The 23,932-nt window shown below is 45.5% G+C and overlaps 2 protein-coding genes across 2 annotated transcripts in view; one reads left to right on the forward strand and one right to left on the reverse strand.

Moving 5' to 3' along the window:
- The first annotated feature begins 2,273 nt into the window (after positions 1-2,273).
- GCH1 (GTP cyclohydrolase 1) overlaps positions 2,274-23,932 on the forward strand; it is a 60,798-nt gene continuing 39,139 nt past the window's right edge. The window contains exon 1 of the mRNA XM_066342353.1: positions 2,274-2,762. Within this exon, the coding sequence (XP_066198450.1) occupies positions 2,423-2,762 (340 nt within the window). The 5' untranslated portion in view covers positions 2,274-2,422. The remainder of the gene's footprint in view (positions 2,763-23,932) is intronic.
- Positions 6,456-6,917, reverse strand: LOC136376333 (small EDRK-rich factor 2-like). Its single transcript, XM_066342280.1, has one exon. It carries the CDS (start codon positions 6,833-6,835, stop codon positions 6,698-6,700), a length of 138 nt encoding a protein of 45 aa, XP_066198377.1. The 5' UTR covers positions 6,836-6,917; the 3' UTR covers positions 6,456-6,697.

The following is a 23,932-nucleotide window of genomic DNA, read 5'->3' on the forward strand; positions in this document are numbered from 1 at the left end:
CCAACTACCTACATTTCACTGTCAAAATGTTTAGATAATGTTGGCAATTTTAAAGCTTCCTTATATTACCTCTGGGCATTTAGCTAGAAGGTATTGCCTCCATTTTACAAGTACAGTCAATATATTTTAGATTTTGTATTAATAATTGACAACAAATGTGCTAATGTCTCAGTGGCAGTGTTTATAATAAAATGCTAATTTTTAGGGTAAAATTACATTAGGAATTTTCTTTGGTAAATATAATATTAGTTAATTTTTATAATTTTTTAATATTTATTTTATTGATTTTAGAGAGAGGAAAGAGCAAAAAAGAGGAATATTGATGTCTTCCTGTATGTGCTCTTACTGGGGACCGAACCCACAACCTCTGTGCTTCAGGGGGATGCTCCAACCAATAGAGCCATGTGGCCAGGGCTGTTTACAAATGTTTTTATTTTATTTTGTCAAAAGTTTTTTTTTGTTGTTAACAAGTATTTTTAAAGAAGGCAAAAGATCCCCCCCCAACCTTTATTAAAAGCTTCACCATCAAATCCCTCCGTTTTAAAGTACCTCACTTGGTATCTTTGTTTTCCTTTGTTAAATATAAGACCATCCTTTATTGTTGTTGTGTCCAACTATGCTTGAAATAGTGGACAGCAGCAGTGCAGTTAAAGGGAAAAAATGTTGCAGGACCTTGTCAACAGGGGAAAAACTTATAACACATATTAGGAGGGTGACAAAGAGACTTTCCAAAGGATGTTCATATTTATTGATTTATGTAATTTGATTTTTTTTTCTTTTTTTTTTTTGTATTTTTTTTTCTGAAGCTGGAAACGGGGAGAGACAGTCAGACAGACTCCCGCATGCGCCCGACCGGGATCCACCCGGCACGCCCACCAGGGGGCGATGCTCTGCCCCTCCAGGGCGTCGCTCTGTTGCGACCAGAGCCACTCTAGCGCCTGGGGCAGAGGCCAAGGAGCCATCCCCAGTGCCCGGGCCATCTTTGCTCCAATGGAGCCTTGGCTGTGGGAGGGGAAGAGTGAGACAGAGAGGAAGGAGGGGGGGGGGGGTGGAGAAGCAAATGGGCGCCTCTCCTATGTGCCCTGGCCGGGAATCGAACCTGGGTCCCCCGCACGCCAGGCCGACGCTCTACCGCTGAGCCAACCGGCCAGGGCCTAATTTGATTTTTAATATAGACATTAAATCACTATCTTTTTAAAAACCCCACTTACATGATTTTTTCTTCTATTTTAGACTGAAGGTGCCTAAGAGGTCAATTTCTCTTTTTCTTTCCTTAATGTTTAGAATAGAGCAATACCTGGAGCAGACATTCAATGAATACTAATTATAATGACCGAGCTTCTTTATGAGTATAGAATAATTCCAGGGGCTTCCCTCCTGGTTTGTCTGATCCTTTGCTTTCTAATACTTGTTTATATGTCAGAAAATCAGCATTAGAAACTCTCTGGCAAATCAGAAGATAATTTGATACGTCACCTTTGGCATTATGAAATAATCCCTCAAATGAGGGAAAAAGTCCATTTAAAAATCTTAAAATAGTCAAGGCAGATGTCACTGGTTGAGTCCAGTTTGATCAATAACGTTTCACAATTTGTACCAGCATCAGGGGAAAGGAGCTTCGCTTCGCTTGCAAATCAATCTCTCCAGGGTTAAAGTTCTGGCCACCACAAATATCATCTCTCTAGATATAGGGGTCACATGAGGACCACTTGGTGTAACACTCCCTCTGAAACTGGCTAGAGGGTCCGCTGCACATATTTTAAACTAACGAACGTAAGAGTTTCAATTCATACTATTCTCTTGCCCTAAAAGCAAGAGCTTGCCTACAGCTTAACCCATTCTCTTTCTACGAGGCTACCTGTTCGCCCCTCTTTCCCAGGGCGCGGGGATGGGAGAACTTCTGTTGCATTAGAACCTAAAAAGAGAGGGGCTGACCGGGCGTCCAGACAGTGTCTCCTGCCAAGGTTCCAGCTCCAGACACCTGTCTCCTTTCGGATTCCGTTCCTCGCCACTTGTGGAGACCGACTCCTTTCCTCTCCGCCGGAGCCGAAAGAACTCCGGGGTGGGTCGGCAGCACCGCCCCAGACCCGCAGCCTTGCCGCAGCTCGCCCCGCGGAGCCCCTCCGCAGGCCGCCTAGGCAGCCCCGACCCCTCCGGGGCTCCGGGCCAGGGGCGGGGCGAGGGGCGGGGCTAGCTCCGTGACGCGAGGCGGCACCCACCAATGGGAACGCCCTGCGGCGCCGGCCGAGCCGCTAGCCCATAAAATAGAGCCGGGGGGTGGTTCCTGTCACATTATCCCCGACAGGTCGCCGGCCCCTATCCCGGTTTTCTGGCTACAGCCCATTGCCCGCGGCCTCCGGCGAAGTTTAGTTGCAGCCCCTCAAGCATCCCGAGGTCCCTCCCGAGCGGCAGCGGCGGGTCCATGGAGAAGGGCCCCGTGCGAGCGCCGGCGAAGCCGCGGGACCGCAGGTACAGCAATGGGTGCCTGGACGGGGAGCCGCCGCGGCCCGGGCCGAGCCGACCCGCCGAGAAGTCGCCGCGGCTGGAGACCAAGAGAGCGCAGCTGGCGGACGGCTGGAGGGGCGAGCGGCCCCGCAGCGAGGAGGACAACGAGCTGAACCTCCCCAACCTGGCGGCCGCCTACTCGACGATCTTGCGCTCTCTGGGTGAAGACCCCCAGCGGCAGGGGCTGCTCAAGACGCCCTGGAGGGCGGCCTCGGCCATGCAGTTCTTCACCAAGGGCTACCAGGAGACCATCTCAGGTCAGCGAGCCCGCCGGGCGCGGGAGGCAGTCGCGGGAGGCGCGCGAGGGCTCCGGGAAGTTTGGAGTTGCCTCCCTCTTGGCAGAGAGAGTCGAGTGCCGCCACCTTCCGAACCCCGCCCTCGGACTCGGCCCGGCTGTCTCTTCTCTCGAGGTCTCACTTTTGGCAGGTCAGGGGTGAAGCCTTGGCTGTGTGTGCCCGGAGTGATCCCTCGCCGCCAACTCGGGGGACTTGCTAGGCACCCGGGTCTTCGGAAAGTTGTAACTCTCTTTGGGCCACATCGAGTTCACTCTAGCTCAGGACTCTTCCAGAATTTGTTGCAGTTCTGAGCAAAGGCTTCTCGGAGTTTGAGGTGTGAGGTTTCTGGGGCTAGTTTGCTGCTTAAAGCCTTCTGCCTCTATTCTCCCCCAAAGCAAGAAAGTGACTCCCTGGGAGTCAGGCATTTTCTCTGAACTCTGGGACACGGGGTTGAGTTCCTGTCACCTGGTAACCCCCTCCTACACACACACACACACACACACACACACACACACACACACACACACACACTCCAAAATATCTGGGTTGGCCCAGTGCTATCACTCAGAGGCAGACTTTGACCCAAGGGAAGGGAAAGCACAGGGTGGGGGGTGCAGAGGGAGTGGAAAATGACTGGGAACTTTGAGACGTATTTGCTGGGTGAGTGGTGTTGATCTTCAATTTAAAGAGAGAGCGAGAGACAGAGAAACAAAGTGCTCCTGACTTATACAGCTGGGACCACAGGATATTCTGTAGTTCACATCTTTGGTGCCTCATGGTGACATTTACTTCTTTGGCCTAAGAAACTTTATGCTTTAACAGTTTCTCAAAGAATAGTGGTGCTGCTTTTTAGGTAGCCTCCCCGCCACTGTTATTTCCCTGGTGGAGTATCTGGCAACTAACTCCCTGAATAGGTCCTGGGAAGAACCAATCTATTTTTGCCCAGCCTTCCACACCCCAAAGGAAGGGTGGCAAATCAGAGTAGGAGAGGGGTGGGGCCCCAAAAGGAAATGATCCTACATCCTAAAGCCAAGAAATGTGTCCAAGTTCATTTTTTTTTACCCCTTGATGGTAAAAGTTTAGAGCTTCAAAAGCAGAATTTCACAATGCAAAGACTGAAGGATAAACATTCTCTACTTGATGAATATGCTATCCCACAGCAATGAAGAAACATCTTCATAGATGAGGCTTGCTCATTCTGCCTTTTGTGGACACCGAAAGCCGCCTCCTCACTGCACTGGTCAGGCTTTGGGAGTCCTGCCCTAACAGAATTCACTGGAGAGAGGGATTTCTGACCCCGTGACAGTTTACAGATTTTTATCTAACGTGGCTCACAAGATTTTCCTAAGAAATTGTTAGCAGAAGTTTGAGTCATGTGCTATAGGACCGATGAGTCCAAAGAACACTTCATTCTAACTTATAAAACTGCTCTAGTCAAGTGTTGCTTTTTTATTTAAAATGTCTGTGGACCTAGAAACAAAAAGCATATTAGGGGTTGCCAAAAGCCTGGAGAGCAGGGTGGAATGGGTATGAGTTTTCTTTTGGGGTGTTAAATGTTGTGGGAGTAGAGACTGATGATGGTTGTACAACATGCAAAAGTGGTGATGGTTGCATCACCACTGAATTGTCCACTTGAAATGGTTAAAATGATGAATTCGATCACAACGAAAAAGTCCACGAACAATTTGAAAATTATTGAATAGCCATTAACTAAATACATACTTTTATGCCCCAAGTGCTTGATGTGGATGGTCTTGGTTAATCCTCAGTTTGAGGTAACATTGTTCTTTTATACCCATGACAGGGAAACTGAGGCAGAGAGGTTGACCACTTCATGGTAGGGCTGGTGATTGAATCCAGGTAGCCAAAAGGTAGAACTCTTAAACACTTCCTTATGTTGCTACTTAGAGAGATATATCAGTGTATCTTATCTACCAACTTTCAAACTGTGAGTTGCTACTGAGTAGTTGGGTCACCAGCATAAAAAAAAGGTGGATTAGAATGGTGAAGATCCATCTATATCACATGTAGTGAGGGTAGATATTTTGAGGAACTTCTGCGTAGGTTTTATAGGTGTGACTTTTGTGTGTGTACTGGCTCCAGATGTAAAATGTTCTTAATGTGGGTTATGATAAAAAGTTTGAAAACTTCTACCTAGAGGGTCATACTTATATCAATTTAATTTATTATCAATTTCTTAGAGGTATATAGTTAAAGAGAAGACAGAGAAGGGAGAGGATGATGAGGATGATGCTAAACTTAAAGAAATAATCTGAAATGGTGGTCAAGGCCTTGCACCAACCTGGGTGGGAGAGATGAGGAAGAATATCTTAAATCTGTAGAAAATATAGAAGAGAGTAATAGAGAAAAAATTCTTGCACAATCCCTAATTTTTATTTCTTCTGCATCCCAGTCCGACGCTCTCTCCACTGTGCCACCGCCTGGTCAGGCTCTAATTTTTATTTCTTTAGAAGAGAGAATATGCCAATGACACATAGATTGTTTTGGATAGAAACAAACTTCTTTGAAACTATCACTTTTCTATGATTGTAAACAAGCTACTTTATATCATTGTGTATTAATTCTTGGTTAAGAGTGCAGACTTAAGTGCTGTAAAATGTAAAATAAGTTGGTACTTTTTACATGCCCCCAATTACTATTTTTTTTCAGTTCCAGTTGAGGGGATTGATGCTAACTTCTGGTGTTCTGGAGAGCTTGTCAGTTCTCTTTGTACTGCAGCTTTTCTTCCCAGGGGCATGGTACGCCTTTCCCTTTCTTCCCACTGTGTCCCTTATCATGGGCGTAGCAACTCTCCTGGTCACTGCCACTGGGCTGTAGCTCGTAGTCTGGCAGGGAGGACTGGAAGAGACACTGTTACCTCTCCCAGAAACTGCCTGTCCTTTGAATCTAGCACCACAGGGAGATCTTTGGACCAGTTTATCTCTCTTTCTCTCTCACTCTCTTTTTTAGAATTGTTATGAGTTTATTTGAGGCAAATTGATGACAATTGTTGGGAAAGCAAATCTAAATGAATTGAGAAAATGCTCCAGAGAATGGCAGTTTTGAAGCTTATTTTATACATTAGAATCAAAGGAAGAGATAGAGGTAAAGAGGGTTCCTTGAAATCCATTGGTGGTAGATTAAGGAAGTAGGAAAAGGCAAAGCGAGGAAATCTGTTGGGGCAGACTGGAATGTCCAGGAAGCCAAGTGGCACTTGGAGAGTTGGAGAACCAGTTTATTATGCCTGCAGGCTCAGAGGAGTTTAATTCTCCAAAGTCTGAGCCCCGACTGGAGGGCTTCGGGGCCCATTATAGCCCAGGCCGATGCACGAAGCAGGCGAGGTTACAAAAGTACAACTGGAATTAGTGAGCAGAACAGTTACAGGCGAAGCATTTTGCTTTGTCAATAAAGTCATAGCCACATCATTCCTTCTTGGATGCTCTCTAACAAAGTTTATAGGGCCTGAAAACTAAATATGTCTGAAAACACTCATTAGGACATGAGGGCGTGGGGACACTTAGTGGCAGAGTGAGGCTTACTAGGATGAGTTTGATTAGGATTTTGTAAGTTGTTTTAACAGAAAGTTTCCAAAACCTTTTATAGTAACAATACATCCTACTATTAGTATGCGACTCTTTTTTTTTAAATTACAACGCTACTTTTAAAACTTTGGGGTGAGCCCCACAGGAATAAAAAACACTGGGATGGGGTGACCCCCTTACCCCCAGGAGTGGCCTAGAGGGAGAGAGGCTACCTGAGGGGAAGGAAGCACAAAAAGGACCCGCTGCAGACTCAGGGCAAAGGGAATGCCATAGGTGCTGGGACCTGTGAGCAGTACAGGAGGAAACGCGAGCGCGGTGGGACTGGCTCCAGGCACACAGGCGAAGGGTAAGAGGGTTGGACATGAAGCCACAAAGCTACTTGGGTTCCTCCTTCTTCTCGTTTGCCTTTTTCTGCTTCTGCTGCATGATCTCCGAGTCCCTCTGCTTGCGGGCAGCAGCAGAAAGCCCGTTATCTCGGTGCTTTCCCTTAACCGAGTTGCTCTGCTTTTTCATATTCTTCTAGTGGGCGAGCTCACGCTGGTTACCGCGGGTCATGGCGAAGGCAGTGGCTCTGGCCTGCCTTCGTTTCGTCCCCTCGTTCACTCCCAGTATGCGACTCTTAATGATAGTCTCTCTAGTCTACTCCAATCCACGGGAGCGCTTGCAGCTAGTCCTATGCCCAGAAGTAGGGTCAAGATCCTGACAATGATCAGGAATGGCAGCGGGCAGGTCATTACAGTCCTGGTTGTTCCTTGGGTTCTGCTGGTTGGGGCCCTTCATCAATTTCTGGTAGTATGCCCATTATTCTTCACAGCATCCCCTGTAATGGCTTTGTGGGGTCACTGTGAGTGGTCCAGGACTCTGATAGGTCCTCAGTGTTGGCTCTTTTGACGCTGGTATGGCGAATGCAGGGTGCTGTACCTGCAATTTTAATGGCAGTCGGAGTAGCCAAGACAACTATATGATTGGAGTGTTGTTGTTTCCAGTCTTTAACCCAGGGGTCTCAAACTCGTGGCCCGCCGAACAATTTTGTGCAGCCCGCAGACTAATCCACGAAGTTCAAAATATTTTGGATAAAATTAAGTAAGCCTAGGGGCCTACTTGTATTTTTCATTTCTCTAGCATCCTAGCTAGATATTAGCTTAGTTAACAGCAGTTGTGATGCGAACTACAGTTTCTGGTCGTTTTGTGACACTGAGTAAACTGCATGTACGATTGTGCTTATTGTACTGATTTTTTTTTTGTTGTTTTCAACTGCAGTGAGAAAAGTGTTGCGTAAGAGTTGCCTTTTGTAGACCTAGTGCGGCCCGCCGAATGGCTGTGATCTTGCTCTGCGGCCCACATGCTGAGTTGAGTTTGAGACCCCTGCTTTAACCCATACTATGCGTCCAGGCTGATAGGAGTGGACCCAGTCCTAAGGGGAATGGGGCCCTCTCTAGAACATCCTGGGCTATCTTATGGAGCGTTTTCCCTAGCATCTGGAGATGGGTTGAGAGGCCTAATTCTCCTATCTGTCGGGGGGGGGGGGGGTCTCCTCTCAGTTTATTAATGATGATGATGGGTGGGGGTCTCCTGTGTAAGATTTCAAAGGGGGAGTATACTGTGGGTCCAGGAGTGCATCACACCTGCAGCATGGCGAGGGGTAGCATGTCTACCCAAGGGAGGCCTGTCTCTGGCAGAACTTAGCTAGGGTGGTCTTTAGGGTTCGATTCATAGGTTCAATGTCCCCTGAACTCTGAGGCCGGTATGTAGCCTGTAATTTCCAGTTGATTTCTAATACTTTGCTATTGCCTGGACAATGGATGACATGAAGGCAGACCCTCTTTGCCACTTGATCAGCGAAACAGTTTCCCAAGCTTATTGGGTCGGTTCCTTTTTGAAGTCCTTTGCAGTGTACGACTGCTACCCTTTTGGGTGTCCAGACTGCTTCCAGTAGTTGAAGAATCCTTTGGTTTTTTATTTTTTTGCACTGAGCCGTGAGTAGTCTCCTTTCCTAATAAATTACCCCACGCACATGTAGGGTTGCAAAGGCATATTTAGAGTCAGTGAAGATGTTGACCTTCTTTCCCTCTGAATATTGTAGCACTTGGATTAGTGCCCACAGTTCTGCTCTGTGAGCTGACTAAACCTGTGGTAATGCTTCTGCATTGGTGACTCGGTCTCAGGTGGTCACTGCCTAACCAGCTTTCTGTTCCCTGTTTTGGATGAAGTTACTTCTGTCTGTGAACAGGTCCAGTTCAGGTTCATGAGAAAGTGTCTGTTAAACCAGGTCGGCTTGAGTAGACCTCATCCATGCTTTCCTCACAGTCATGATCTGGCGGTCTGGCCTCGGTGAGGGAGGAATGTCTCTGGGTTCATTCAGTGTGTGTACTGTTTCTAGTGACACCCGTGGGTTTTTGCACAGTAGTCCCTGATAGTGGGCCATCCTGCTGCTGGTGAGCCACCGGTACCCCTCGCTATTCATCAGGGTTGTCACCGCATGTGGGACTTTCACATAGATATTCTGGCCTAAGGTGAGCTTGCCAGCCTCTCTGACTACTGTTACCATGGTGGCTAGTGCCCGTAGGCAAGGGGGCCACCCGGCAGCACTGGGTCAAGCTGTTTAGACAGATAGGCCACTGGTCTCTGCCATGGCCCGACAGTTTGGGTGAGGACCCCTAGTGCTACATGGTCTTTCCTGCAGACGAAGAGATTGAATTCACGATTTACACCTGGCAGTCCTAGCGCTGGGCACTGGCGAGCAGTGTCTTTATTTCTTGGCATGCCGTCTCCTGTTTTTCGCCCCAGTCTAGGAGTTCCCCCTCTGGCCCGCTTAGTGCCTCATAGAGGGTTTTTGCCTTCCCTGAGAACCCTGCTGCTCCTAGGAGCTCTCAGGGCTTCTTTTTGTTGTTGGGTCTAGGGGTCGAGCAGAAGGTTTGCTTCCCTTCGGGTCCTAGGGGGCAATGTCCTTCAGTGATGATGAACCCAAGATACGGGACTCGGGGCCGGCATATCTCTCCTTTTACCGTGACACCTTGTACCCTGTGTCGGTCAGCAACTGTAGGAGGATTTTCGTGCCTTTCCAGCAATCTTCTCGGGAGTCGCTGGCCAGGAGATCATCTACATATTGTAGGAGGGCACAATTTACCTCTTCTCCCGGGGAAGGCTGTGAGGTCCACGGCCAAAGCCTCACCAAATAAGGTTGGCAAAATTTTGAATCCCTGAGGCAGATGTGTTCAAGTTAGCTGGGTTTTTCTGCCTGTGTGAGGTTCTTCCAATTTGAAGCCGGACAGCGGCTGGCTCTTGGGAGCCTTCGCAAGCAGAAAAAGGGCATCTTTAAGGTCTAAGCAGGTGAACCAGCTGGCTCCAGGAGGAAGTAGACTCATGAGAGTGTAGGGGTTCGGAACCACCAGGTGCAGAGTGATGACCATGTTGTTGACTGCCCGCAGATCCTGGACTTGCTGGTATCCGCCCCAATTAGGCTTCTTTACTGGTAATAGTGGCGTGTTCCAGGCGGACTGGCATTCAACTAAGATCCCGGCCTCCCTGAGTCTCTTTATGGCTCTCTGAGCTCTATTCCGAGCTGAGCTTCCCTGGGCACTGGGCTTTGTCTCTGTCTTACTGGGACGGCCCAGGTTTCAGGTCCACTACCACAGGTGCATGGCTTTTGCCATCCTGGGAGGATTCTTCTCTGCCCAGACTAGTGGGAATTCTTCTAAGAGTTCAGGCAGGTTTTGCTCATTTATCTCCTGGGCATAGAACTTCCATTCAGCCTCCCTGGCGACCGTTACGGACAGTATCAGAGTTTCCTCTTGTGTTCCTAAAGTTAAGCTGGCAGGTTTTCCAGGAGTCAGGGTTATTTGGGCTCGTAGCTTAGTCAGTAGGTCCTGTCCCAGGAGGGGTATAGGACATTTAGGTAGATACAGGAATTCATGGACAACTTGATGTCCCCTGATTTGACACATTCAGGACTTGCAGAAGTGGAGAGGAGTTTGAGTGCCCATGGCTCCAATTATGGTGGCTTCTCGCTCAGTAAAGGGTGTGACTGGCATGGTGACTACCAAGTGTTCTGCTTCGTGTCCACCATAAAAGTCATTGTCTGGCCCCCTACCATCATGCTGACCATGGGCTCCTGGGGGCCTAATTTCATGGAGCCCGGTCTTACCTAATCAGCATCAACCCCAGCTAACCCCATCAAGTCTTGAACCACTGGTACTGGTTGATAGTTGCCTTTCCTCGACTGAGTGGTTTTGGCCGCAGGGCCAGAGGCTGTTTTCCGGTTGGGGTATTCATTTTGCCAATGTCCGATCTCTTTGCATTATACACATTGATCAGGTTTCGGGGGCTGGTGTCTCAGCATCCTGCCCCTCCTGGGAGGTCCAGGCCTTTTAACCAGGTCAGGGTTGCCGAGAGCTGCAGCAAAGAGGGAGATCTTTTGTGTCATTCTTTTATCTGCTTCTTTCCGAGCTTCCAGTCCCGGTTGATGTAGACCTTGTTGGCAACCTCTAACAACTGGGTGGCATTCATTCCAGCAAAGCCTTCTAATTTCTGGAGCATGTGGCAGCTGTCAGGATAGAATTAGGCTACAAAGGCGGCATTAACTGGTTGTTGATTTTTCAACTGCCTCAGGGTCCAATGGGGTGTAAACTCAGAAGGCTTCACAGAGCGCTTCATAGTAGTCAGCCGGAGGCTCATCAGGGTTTTGAGTCACGGAGGTGATTTTGGAATATTGGTGGGCTTCTTAGCCCCTGCCTGGACTCTGTGGAGAAGCACCTCGCGGTACAGACGTAGGGAATTCCTTCTTCCCTCGGTGTTGAAGTCCCAGTCTGGTTTGACGTCTGGGGCCACAGCCTTGGTCCATGCCTCCACATCAAGGGTCTCTGCTGGAGCTTGAACTTGTAGCCATTTTCAGGTTTCGGTCAGGGTTCGCCTTCACTTTTCAATGTTGAGCAGGGTGAGAAGCAGCTGGCGGCAGTCATCCCAAGTAGGCTGATGAGTTTGGAAGATGGACTACGGGAGCCCGAGGCTTCTCAGAACAGGAAGGCATGTGGTGCTTCCAGTTGAAAAGATCTGTGGTGGTGAAGGGTTGATAATGCAAGGCGGGCTGTCCTGCCCGGACGCTGCCATCTGTATTTAGTTGCTGGGGTCCTCGGGTCTCCGGGAGAAGCATCTGGCAGGCGGATGTCTGCTGGGCCGACCGTAGGCGTCTCCCAATGGGTTCCAGGTCTGGCTGGTCAGGTTCAGGCTCGTGCGGCGGGGAGACTGATGGTGGTGGGCTCTTGGGCAAGGTAGGTGGTGCTGTGGAGCCACGATCAGTCACTCATACCTCCATTCATACAGAGGTTATTGCTTTCCCCCCCTTTCCCAGGGCATCCCTATTTGGTGTCTCAATCTTAAGATCGTGAGAGGTGTTCAAGCTCCCCCTTCTGTCCCGAGACAGGCTGGACTGGGTGACCGGTCCCGGGACCTTACCTTGTCCAGATGCATGTCCTGAAAATGTTAGTCTTTCTCTCTGTTGAGTCCGGTCGGGTCCAGTTGCTCCAGTAATGAGGTCCCATGGAAGATGTCGGGTGGCGCCGCCTCGTTCACACAGAAGGCCCCCTCTGCCAGGTGGTTCTTGTTGCTGGGCTGGTGGCGCAAGGGACCAGCATGGTTGGCTTCCCGGTCAGGGAAGCAAATGTTGCGACCTACTGGCATGTCCAAGAAGCCAAGCAACACTTGGCGAGTTGGAGAACCAGTTTATCATGCGGGTGGGCTCAGAGGAGTTAATTCTCCGAAGTCTGAGCCCCGACTAGCGGACTTTGGGGCCTTTTATAGCCCGGGCTGATGCAAGAGGCAAGCAAGGTTACAAAAGCGGAACCGGAACTAGCGAGCAGAGTGGAACAGTTACCGGGGAAGCGTTTCACTATGTCATCATGGAGTCATAGCCACATCAATTTCCAGATAAAAAGTAAAACGGAGAGACATACACTTCTTTTAAATTGGTGGGTAAAGGATAGCAAATACTTAACATTTATAGCACAGAGAGATGGTATTCTGGGAACACGGTAATAATGAGAGATGCTGTGGTTCTGTGCTCTGGTGTGATGGTGTGCCTTGAGAGGTCTGGAAAAGATTACTCTGACATTTCAAAGGTCTGCTATCTTAGATGTAAAAAGACAATAATAAACAGGCTAGCCTTAGGTAAAGATTGACCTTTGTCAAGAAAGTGACAGGCCTAGCATGAGATAACCCACCCTGATCCGCTTTTAGTTGGGAATATTTATGTTTAGATCATCCAGTGTGGTTGCTTTGAGTCCCTGAGGTTTTAAGGCCCACCATGCAGGCCTCCCCTGAGCTTTTCAGATTTAGTATGTGGCCCCCTTTTCACCTGTACTTTCCCCCTTGGGTCATAAATCAGTCTGAAGGATGCATTAATCTTGGATAATGTCCCATGGTGCTAGGAAGGCTCATTCCTAGGAAGTCTTATTTGTCACAAGTCAATGTCTTGTGGAAAGGGTGGACCATTGGGGATGGGGCAAGACTGTATCCTTGGATGGAAGTTAAGGCTAAATTTTTTTTCAAAAGGGAAAGACAGACAAATGGGAGGCAGTCATGCACCAGCTCATCTTACTCTTGCTATTCTATTTCAGTTTAATCAGCCTTCACCTGCTGGCTTTAGTAGCCAATGGTCATTGCTTAGATCCAGTACTTATTAGAAGTTGCAAAATAATGATATTTTGTTCTTTAATTCTTTCTGAATTTATTAACTGGAGTTCTATAAAGAAGGTATACAAGAACTCTTTAGGCTTTCTTTGCAACTATTTGACAAGTTTAAAAGTATTTAAAACAAAGATTTAAATATGTAAGGTTTTTCATTTCTTTACTACCAATTCTGCAGTGAAGACCTACTTAATTTTGACTCAATCTAGAAGCCATAAAAGAATGTTATTGTAACTTCCACTATATAAAAACTAAGAATTTTTACACATCAAATGACAACCAGAAAAGAAATGTTTCCACTCATATAGTACACATAGAATGATAAAAAAAAAGGTGCTAGAAATTAACGTGAGAGAAAGGCCCAAAAACATCATCGAAAAATCGGCAAGACAGGTAAACAGGCAGATCACGAGAAAGGAAATACAAATGACTGAAACACACAGAAAGATGCTTGACCTCACTCACCCTCAACAAGAAATACACACAGATCAACCCAAGTTACCTTTTTTCCTCTTTTAGATTGGCAAAAGTCCAGAGATTTGATACTATATTAAGTTATTGGAGTGACAGGGAAGCAAGTATTTTTGTTGAGAGTGTAACTATCCTTATGGAGGATAATTTGGCAACATCTATCAAATACAAATGGATATTTTCTACTTGAAAATCCTGCCTCTGGGAATTTATCTTATATAAATACTTGCATACATGAAATGATGTATGGATAAGGTTTTATAGGAAAAAGGTGGAGGGAACAAAAATGTTTATATTGGCCATCAGACTGGAGGATACACAGTTACATGTTTCTAGGGATGTGAGCTAGGCAGATGGCAGACAAGAGTAGAAGCAGGACTTTACACTGTATTTTCAGTTTTGAAGTATGTACATATACTTTCAAATAAATAAATTAAAAGCATTGTGACAAAGTTGTTTCAAATCTAGGAGTAAAAGAAATACAACTCTTCCTAATGGTAAGTTAGCAAGAAAAATCTGGTTACTGAAAACCTTTATCCTGAAATTAGAGAAAAATAGTTAGATATCTATATTTTTGCAAGGTTAATCTTCATTGTAATCTTTTTTTATTTTTTAAGTGAGAGGAGGGAAAATAGAAGGACAGACTCCTGCATGTGCCCTGGCTGGGATCCAACCTGCAACCCCCATCTGGAGCCAATGCTCAAATCTACTGAGCTATTTTTAGCACCTGAGGCTGATGTACTTGGATAACTGAGCTATCCTCAGCACCTGGGGCCAGTGCTGAAACCCATCAAGCCAGTTGAGCCAGTAGCAGCTGGAGAGGAAGAGGGAGAGAAGCTGGTGAGGGAGGGAGAGAGAAGCAGATGGTCACTTCTTATGTGTGCCTTGACTGGGAATAGAACCTGGAATATCCATACACTGGGCCGATGCTCTATCCACTATGCTAACTGGCCAGGGCTCATTGTAATCTTTTTTTTTTCATATCGAAGGAGGTCATCCTCCTTTGAATGTAACCTTGTCACTTAACTATCTGTTTCGTTACTGGCATGTCTCCATACTTAATTGTCATCTTTCCCTTTTTGTAAAGGGTGGTAGGTAATTCCTGCTTTGACTGGGCTCTTATAAGAAATAAGTAGGTATGCAAAAAGCACCTGATATTTAATATATTCCTTTCTAGTGAGAAAGAACTGTGGGATTGAATTAATTGGCAAGTGTTTTAAGAATGTGGGACACTTTGGAGCCCTGAGCCATCAAGTAAAAAGTTCAGTCACTCTGTGGATGCCATGCTGGGAGGAAGCTCTGCCGCTTGGAGAGACCACATGTAGTTGTCGGGCGGATTGCTGTAGCTGAGGTCCCACCCCGAAGCTAGCATCCAGCACTAGACATGTGATAGACTCCTCCAGGTGATTCCAGCCACAGCTGACTGGTCATCCGCACTGAGGCCCTGAAACCAGGAGATGACCCGCAAGTCCTGCTGCCTGTCACCACGAAAGCCAAAGTTGTGAGACAAGTGAGAAGGAAAATGGTTTATTCTAGAGTCAGCAGCCTGAGAAGATGGGGGACTCCTGTCTCAAAGCCCATCTTATGTCTCAGTGCAGGCAGGGGTTTTCTTCAGGAACTCGGGAAGAGGGAATGGCGGGAAGGCAGAACAAAGAGATCAGAGGGAGAGGGGCTCTTCCAAAACGGAAAGTGACTTATTCTTGTCAGTTCCCAAAAGGGTCCCAGCAGCTTCAGCAACATTCTCAAGGTTGAGCTGGCCGTGAACGGGCAGGATAGAGGCCTCTGGTTTCTGCAAATATACTTGAAACATTTGGTTAGCTAGTTAATGAGAGCAAAATCTAATGTGATTAGTCTGAGTCACATGGAATTGAAACCACCTGTTACAAACAGCCGGACACCTGTGGTTTCGTCGTAGCTTCCTCAGGTGTCAGCATTCCTTATTCCTGGAACAGGCTATTATTATTCAACTGTAGCCAGAGCTTGGGACAGATACCTGGCTTCCGATCCTGTTACTTACCAGCTGTGCCTCAGTTCCCTCATCTGTAAAATGGGGGTGTTAATAGTACTCATCCATCTTATAGTGTTATTGTGAGGATTAAATGAGTTCACACACATGAAGTGCTAAGAGAAATGCCCAGCATATATGAAGTGCTATAGATATTTGTGTGAGGTAGCAGTGGATACTGAGATCTGATTTGAAAGTTATGTCAGTGGTTTCAATAGCAGTTCAATGTGACAAGTCAAACTGTAGGCTTTTCGGGAGTAATTTGACAAATTATAGGAAACAAAACTTTTTTAGCTATTTTTTCCTGACTGTCAGCATCAAGTGAGTCCCTGGTGTTGTGTATCAAGACTGCTACATGCTGGGTTCTGGGAATGCAAGCCTTAGGTGTTAAAGAGAAAAGCATGGGAGCCGTGCCTCTGGGCAGGCAGGTCAGGTTGTATACCGGGGGCGTCATGTGATCCTCCTGCCAGCTAGGAGTTCATAAGCATTTTAGAGAAGTGGAAATGGAACTCAGGTTAAGTCACTACCCAGAGGTCACAGCGAGTAACTCAGGTGTGTGTGACTACAGCATTCCTGTTCTAATTGACATTATGCTCCTTGGGTTTTAAGTGCCTGTGTTAGAATGTCATATGAAGAACCCATTAATATGTGAGAATTGTAAGACATGAATTCTACTTTTTTTATTTATTTTTATTTTTTTATTTTTCTGAAGCTGGAAACGGGGAGAGACAGTCAGACAGACTCCCACATGCGCCCGACCGGGATCCACCCGGCACGCCCACCAGGGGGTGACGCTCTGCCCACCAGGGGGCGATGCTCTGCCCCTCCAGGGCATCGCTCTTTTGCGACCAGAGCCACTCTAGTGCCTGGGGCAGAGGCCAAGGAGCCATCCCCAGCGCCTGGGCCATCTTTGCTCCAATGGAGCCTCGCTGCAGGAGGGGAAGCGAGAGACAGAGAGGAAGGAGAGGGGGAGGGGCGGAGAAGCAGATGGGCGCCTCTCCTGTGTGCCCTGGCCGGGAATCGAACCCGGGACTTCCGCACGCCAGGCCGACGCTCTACCACTGAGCCAACCGGTCAGGGCCGAATTCTGCTTTTTTCCTGAATTCTAGCAAAGGGAGAGCCAAGTAATTTTAGTTTTGAGCCATTTCTTCATATCCTGACTTAAAGATATTTCACTAAGTTCTTGATCAGAGGAATTCAGGAATGATTGCAAAAGAATTAGCTAAATTGCATTCAATTGTAAGGTAAATTAATAACTAACAAACCTTTCCCACACTTACTCTTTTGAAGGAGATATTCGAAAACCAAAATTTTATATATTTTGTCTAAGCTCATTTAATTATGTTGTGGGTTTATTTTTTAAATTTTATTTATTGTTTTTAGAGAGAGGAGAGAGAGAGAAGGGAGGGAGAGGAGTGGGAAGTATCAACTCCTAGTACATGTAGTTGCTTCTTGTATGTGCCCTAACCAGGCAAGCCTGGGATTTCAAACTGATGACTTCAGCATTCCAGGTCAGTGCTTTATCCACTGAGCCACCACAGTTCAGGCTGGTGTGGTCTTTATAAATACAAGTCTATTTTAATGACTTGACCATTTGGAACTTTCAGTCCTGCTTTAAATATTTGTTTTTAGGGCTTGTACTTTTTGTTAAATGCAGTTATAAATTCTTTTTTTTAAATTTTTAAAATTTTTTTGTGACAGAGAGAGACAGAGAGAGGGACAGATAAGGATAGATAGGAAGGGAGAGAGATGAGAAGCATCAGTTCTTCGTTGCAGCTCCTTAGTCTCCTTAGTTGTTCATTGATTGCTTTCTCATATGTACCTTGACCTGGGGGCTCCAGTAGAGCGAGTGACCCCCTGCTCAAGCCAGCGACCTTGGGGTCATGTCTATGATCCCACGCTCAAGCCAGTGACCCTGCACTCAATCTGGTGAGCCCATGTTCAATCTGGATGAGCATGAGTTTAATTAAGCTGGTGACTTTGGGGTTTCAAACCTGTGTCTTCTGCATCCCAGACTGACGCTCTATCCACTGCGCCACCATCTGGTCAGGCTATATAAATTCTTAATATTTCCTTTCATTTAAAGTAGTTTTATCTGTAACTACAATGGTGTATAAATTTCAGAGATACACATTTATTTTAACTCCTTTTTTAAACAATTAGACAAACATAATACAACATAATCATGTTGTATCTGTGCTAACATATCTGAATTGTATTCCCTACCTTATATTTGCAATTGTGTCAAAGTGCATATACTTGAAGATTTTATATTCTTTTTTTGTTTTTTTAATTGATGAGAGAGAGAGACAGGTAAGAAAAGAGAAGGGGAGAAGAGAGATGAGAAGCATCAACTCGTAATTGCTTCACTTTAGTTGTTCATTGATTGCTTCTCATATGTGGTTTGACCAGGGGACTCAAGCTGAGCCATTGACTCCTTGCTTAAGCCAGCAAACTTGGACTCAAGCCAGCGACCTTTGGGCTTTAACCAACAACCTTTGGGTCCAAGCCAGTGACCCAGGGATCATGTTGATGATCCCGTGCTCAGGCCAGTGACCCCACACTCAAACTGGGGACCTTGGGGTTTCAAACTGGGGACTTCAGCATCCCAGGTTGATGCTTTATCCACTGCACCACTACCAGTCAGGTGTATATTTTTGTGTTTGTTTGCTTGCTTGCTTTTTATTGTGATAAAATATACATAACAGAAAATTTACCATTTTTAAGTGAATGGTTTATGTGGATTAAGTACGTTCACATTGTTGTTCAACTATCACCACTATCCATCTCCAGAATGTTTTCATCCTCCCAAATTGAAACTTATTAACCAATAACTCCCATTCCCCTTTCCTCCCAGCCCTTGATAACCACTATTCTACCTTCTATATGCATTTGACTATTCTAGGTACCTCAGATGAGTGGAAACAGACCATATTTGTCCTCCATGACTGGCTTATTTCACTTAACATAATGTCTTCAAAGTTTATCATGAACATCATTTTGAAGTTAGAAAAGACCCGTTTGGTCCTTGTTGAGCCAGTAACTCATTCTATAGAATGCTGTATTTTCTTAAATTTCTATCTATTGTACTTTTATTTCCTGACTTTAAGAAATCCTTAGAATCGAAGATGTACTAACTATGTGTATAATTTTCAACCACCAACTCTGTGAATGACCCTGTACCAACTATTAAAAGGAAAGCAAAACTTCGTGGCCAGGTCTGGCCCTCAAGGAGCCCGTGGTCTTTGCTACAAGTACCAGAAGTCTGTGGCAAGAAGACTTAAAACCACACATGACTGTGGAGTAGGTAGTTTTTGAGCTGAATGCAGAAGGAAAAAAATTTTTTTTAACAGAAATAGTTCATGTTGGTTTAGAAAAGATTATAGTCTGTGTGTTCTGGAAAAAAAAGAATACATTAATATTCATAGTTGTCTGTACCATAAAGTTAAAATTAAATGGAGCTTTCAAAGCAATTAGGTTTATTTTATTAAACAGCAGCATGGAATAAATAGGGTTGGCTCCTTTCTCTGATGTTTTAATATCCATTCTGGCCAATTAGCCAGAACTTTCCTTGAACACACATTGCTAGTTGGTCTACTGTAGTCTTTCTATCTGGTCATTTGTTTTGTACAGGAGTCTTTTTTCTTCCCTTGGTTACTCTTGCTCTAAGTCTTAACTCTTGTACTTCCTGAGTATCTTTAGACTTTTATTTTATTTTTTGTTTTGAGACAGAGAGGAGGGGAGAGAGATGGGGAAGGTGCGGGTGGAGGAAACATTCATTTGTTGTTCCACTTAGCTGCATAGTCATTGGTTAAGTCTCATATGCGCCCTGACTGGGGATCGAACCCGCAGTGTTGGTATTTCAGGACACAGCTCTAACCGACTGAGCTAACTGGCCAGGGTCGATTCTCTTATCTTCTCTTGTTCTGACTCTTAAGCATCTCTCACTTGAAGTACAGTAACTTCCCGACTGGCTGCCTTGCCTCCTAGCTTATCCTGCTCCAATCTTTAGGGCTAATGTGATTTTACTAAAATCAAATAGGTCTCTTCCTTCTGAAAACACTTAACTGATTTTCTCTTGTCTTTCCTCACAATGGCTGTGAGGTTTTACTATGTTCCAGTTCTTGCCTGCATTTTCCTCCCTAATCTTCCATCACCATCTCCTCACTAGGGCAGTGTACTATTTTAGTTTAGTGCATAGTATGTCTTGAGAAACCATTCTGTCTTATTCTCACATTGGAGCTGGAGACCAAAGAGAAGTCTAACAGGAGGCTTGTTCTTCTGCAATATTTGACCTTTATCTTCTGCCCTCTTTCTCTAATCGTTTTGGCCTGTCTTTTTGGGTTTGAGTTGCTAATCTTGAGGGAATCACCCCCCCCCCCCCCCCAATTTACCAACATCTATCTCCTATCTGGAGTTCTGAGAACAAGCAATGGCATTTAGGTAAGGAAATTGGCCCTTGCTGAGTTCTGGGTTGAATTTTTTTAGGTCTGGTTGGTCCAAACGCTGTTTCAGTGACTCACTTTGCCAAGAGCACATGGCTCTGGCTGTGAGGCATGATGTGTTTTATCTACACGTATTAGTTCTTATTTGTTCTAAGCAGGAATCAGCCTAGTTCAACAGAGGCCATTGCCAAATGTCCCAAATGATGCATTTCTCCCAAAATTATTTAAAATACAATGATACCTATTATATATTGTAGTTTATGCACTTGTAGTAACATGTGCATGAGCAGTGATGAAGGCGCTGAGTGCTGGAGTTCAACTGAGAGGCTGTAAACCCAGTGAGGACCTTACTGAATTCCAGATTATTGTGCTGTAGACTGTGCTCTCTGACTAACCACCCCTTTAAAATATGAGTGCTTCTGTTAATGCACGGGTACCACTGGAGGTGAGCCACTCTGAATGTCCATCAGAAACAATTTGCTTCTCAGCTGCAAGGAGTAGTTAGCTGGCAGCCTCCAGCGGTTAGTACTTCAGGATTTGCCTTGGTGGAAGCCATGCTTATCTCCGCTGGTTTTTGTTTTTTTTTTTCATATTAATATCTATCTCTTTCTTTCTATTCCCCCTCCACCACAATATATGGAGCTTTTGGAGGGTGGGGTTCTTTACAAGTAAAGCAGCTTAGAAGAGGGTGACACAAGACTTTTAGTTTCATATTTAGTGTGTTAGAAATTATTTTCACTGATGTAATCTTGAGGTCCATTTGGTGTTTCTTAAACTATTTTAGTGTGTCATCCCTGGCCAGGTAGCTCAGTTAGTTAGAGTATCATCCCAGTACACCAAGGTTGTGGGTTCATCCCCTGATCAGGTCACATACAAGAATCAATCAACAAATGCTTAAATAAGTGAAACAACAAATTGATCTCTCTCTCTCTATCCCTCTCCCTTCCTCTCTGTCTCTCTAAAGTCAATCAATCCATCAATCCATAAAAAATTTAAACTATTTTAGTGTGTCAAAGACTCATCCTAGTCTAATGGGAAGAACAACTAGTCTGGACTGGTCACAGCATTCCCACTAACTAGTTTATGACTCCAGACAAGTCACTTCAAGACTTTTATGGGTCTGGTCTGCAAGGAGGGGCTGTTGGACTGGAGTTGAATTGTTATGCTGAGGTCTCTGTCGTATGGGTATGCTAGAGAGCTTTGTCTCATTGCTCACACTGTACCAGGGGTCCCCAAACTTTTTACACAGGGGGCCAGTTCACTGTCCCTCAGACCGTTGGAGGGCCGCCACATACACCGCTCCTCTCACTGACCACCAATGAAAGAGGTGCCCCTTCCGGAAGTGTGGCGGGGGCGGATAAATGGCCTCAGGGGGCCGCATGCGGCCCGCGGGTCAGGTCGTAGTTTGGGGACTCCTGCTTCGGCAGCTAACAGGTGGGATCCTAGCAAGGACGTCAGACTTTTTTCCTTGGCAGAGGTGCTGCTTTTCTCTGAAACATTCAAGCCACTCAAATAGTTCCTATGGCAACAGGTCTCTTGTTTTTCTTGTGATGCAGATTTTTGAAAAGGTTCTTCATCTGTATGCCCTTTAGGATCTGTGGGCTTCTAACCTAAAGCCCCTTTGATTTGACAAAACCTTTCTTTGAAGACTTTACCCTCAGGAATATTGTAGACATGTCTACTAGAAGAATAAGCAGTTGTTAGTCATACTAGCATGTGAAATTTTAGTGGATTAATAAGGTGTCTCATATCAAATAGAAGAGGAATTATTAGATTATTAGTTGGTAGAACAATAATGCCAAGAAAATTAATATTCTTTGTGAGGATCATGACATTTCATTTCACTTTTACTTTTTATTATGTGACATTTTTAAACACAAAAATAGACAAAAATTGTATAATAGACAACTATATACTTACTACTTATATTCAAAATGAACATTTTTGCCGTATTGGCACTGTAAGGCTGGTGGTGGCCGAGGCCAGGCAGGTTCACATTGGATTTGGGCAGATGGTAGAGAAACTGTGGAGCCAGACAGTGTTGGGCTATACCCGTTTATTGGAGGCTCGCAAAGACAGGTGAGCAAATAAACAACAAAAGTGAAAGAGCTAATAAATAAAGGAAAATCTGCTATTTGCAATAAGGGCAAGGGAGCAAGGCAAACCTCACTTCATGGTGGCGGGAGAGCGATCTGGGAGAATAACCACCCCAAGGGAAGCACCCATAGCCTTATCTAGGCCATACACATGTGCCTCTGCCATGTGCTCACACACTAATCAAGTGAAGTGCTTGCAGCTGGTAAACCTGCGCACAAGCCTAACATAGCTGCCTCACGGGCACATTCTATTCCTTTACTGGGAGAAATCAGAAATGTGTATTTAAAGGTGAAATGTAACCCTAGAAAATGTTTTTTCTTGTTAACCACATACACTATGCTTAGTAAAATTAACTATTAATTTGTTCAAATCATTTAATACCTAATTGATATTCAAACTTCCCTAGTGGTCCCAAATGTCTTTTTTTTTTTTTTTGTATTTTTCTGAATTTGGAAATGGGGAGAGACAGTCAGACAGACAGACTCCTGCATGTGCCCAACCAGGATCCACCCGGCACGCCCACCAGGGGGCAATGCTCTGCCCCTCTGAGGTGTTGCTCTGTTGCAACCAGAGCCATTCTAGTGCCTGAGGCAGAGGCCATAGAGCCATCCTCAGCGCCCAGGCCAACTTTGCTCCAATGGAGCCTTGGCTGTGGGAGGGGAAGAGAGAGACAGAGAGGAAGGAGAGGGGGAGGGGTGGAGAAGCAGTTGGGCGCTTCTCCTGTGTGCCCTGGCCGGGAATCAAACCTGGGACTCCTGCACGTCAGGCCAACACTCTACCACTGAGCCAACCGGCCAGGGCTCCAAATGTATTTTACTGGTAATTTATTTGTACCAGGACTCTCTCAAGATCCATACATTTGCATTAGATTGTTAGTTGTCTCCCCTCCTCAGCCCCCGTCCCATTGTTAGGTTTTAATCTAGAAGAATTCCCGCTTACCCCTCAACCCCCTGCCCACACCCCTCCATATGACACTGATTAGCAGAGGCTGTCAGTTGTCCTTTAAGATGACCCACCTTTGGGATTTGCCTGGTTGTTTTCTTCTTGTTTCCATTTAACTTGTTTCTCCCTCATATTCCTGGAAATTGAAAAATAGATCTAAAGACTTAATTAAATTCTGGGGAAACATTTTTAGCAGGAATGTTATTTTCTTCATGCAGTATCACAACCAGGAGACAAAATGTTTGGATGTTGAAAATGTAAAGATTCTAGTTGGTTTGAGAAGCAATTCTTGACTGGTAGCTTAGGATAAACTTCTATAGAGAAATTCTTAAAAAACAACAACAAAGACCTGCATATTAGTTTGAAGATTTAATGGAATTCTTTTTTTCTCTCTTGAAACTGTTCCAATTTGATTTCAAAAAGTAAAGGTCAAAGTAGCATTACATTATTGAAGTTTTCCTCTTATAAACCAAATAAGTAGTTGATAAAACAGCATTTTGCAACTGATACACAGCTCTGGGCTCTAGCAGCTTCTGGGTGTCAGGCTGCTCTTTCTCTCTGTTTGCCTGCACCCTCCCTTCTTGGAGCCCCTATGTTCCTAATTTTACTTTTGATTTAACAAATCAGATTTCCTCCCTTCATTTCCTTTGCCGTCATTGGCTTTAGGCCTTGTTGCCGCACGCATGGCTGAGTGTGACCACCTCCCTCTGAGCCCTCCCTTTGTTCCATTCTTCTGATAGGAGAGGCTCAGACTCCTGGCAGCTGCTGTGATTGGGGCTCTGATCTGGAAGTCAGAGGATGAAATTCAGCTTTTTCACTAATTAGTTGGCTCTTCCTCAGCAGAACTTAATGTTTCCAAACAGAGTCTCAGTTTTCTCATCTGTAAAATGGGGAGGGGAACTGTTTTGACTAGTGTAGAGTGTGGCAGGGCTTGAAAGAGGTCATGAAGTAAAGGTAACATTTAATTTG

The sequence above is a fragment of the Saccopteryx leptura genome, chromosome 6, assembly GCF_036850995.1.
Source record: "Saccopteryx leptura isolate mSacLep1 chromosome 6, mSacLep1_pri_phased_curated, whole genome shotgun sequence".
Taxonomy (NCBI): Eukaryota; Metazoa; Chordata; class Mammalia; order Chiroptera; family Emballonuridae; genus Saccopteryx; species Saccopteryx leptura.

Excerpts from the sequence above, each read along its gene's own strand:
- LOC136376333 (XM_066342280.1), bottom strand. The coding sequence starts at position 6,835 with ATGAAAAAGCAGAGCAACTCGGTTAAGGGAAAGCACCGAGATAACGGG.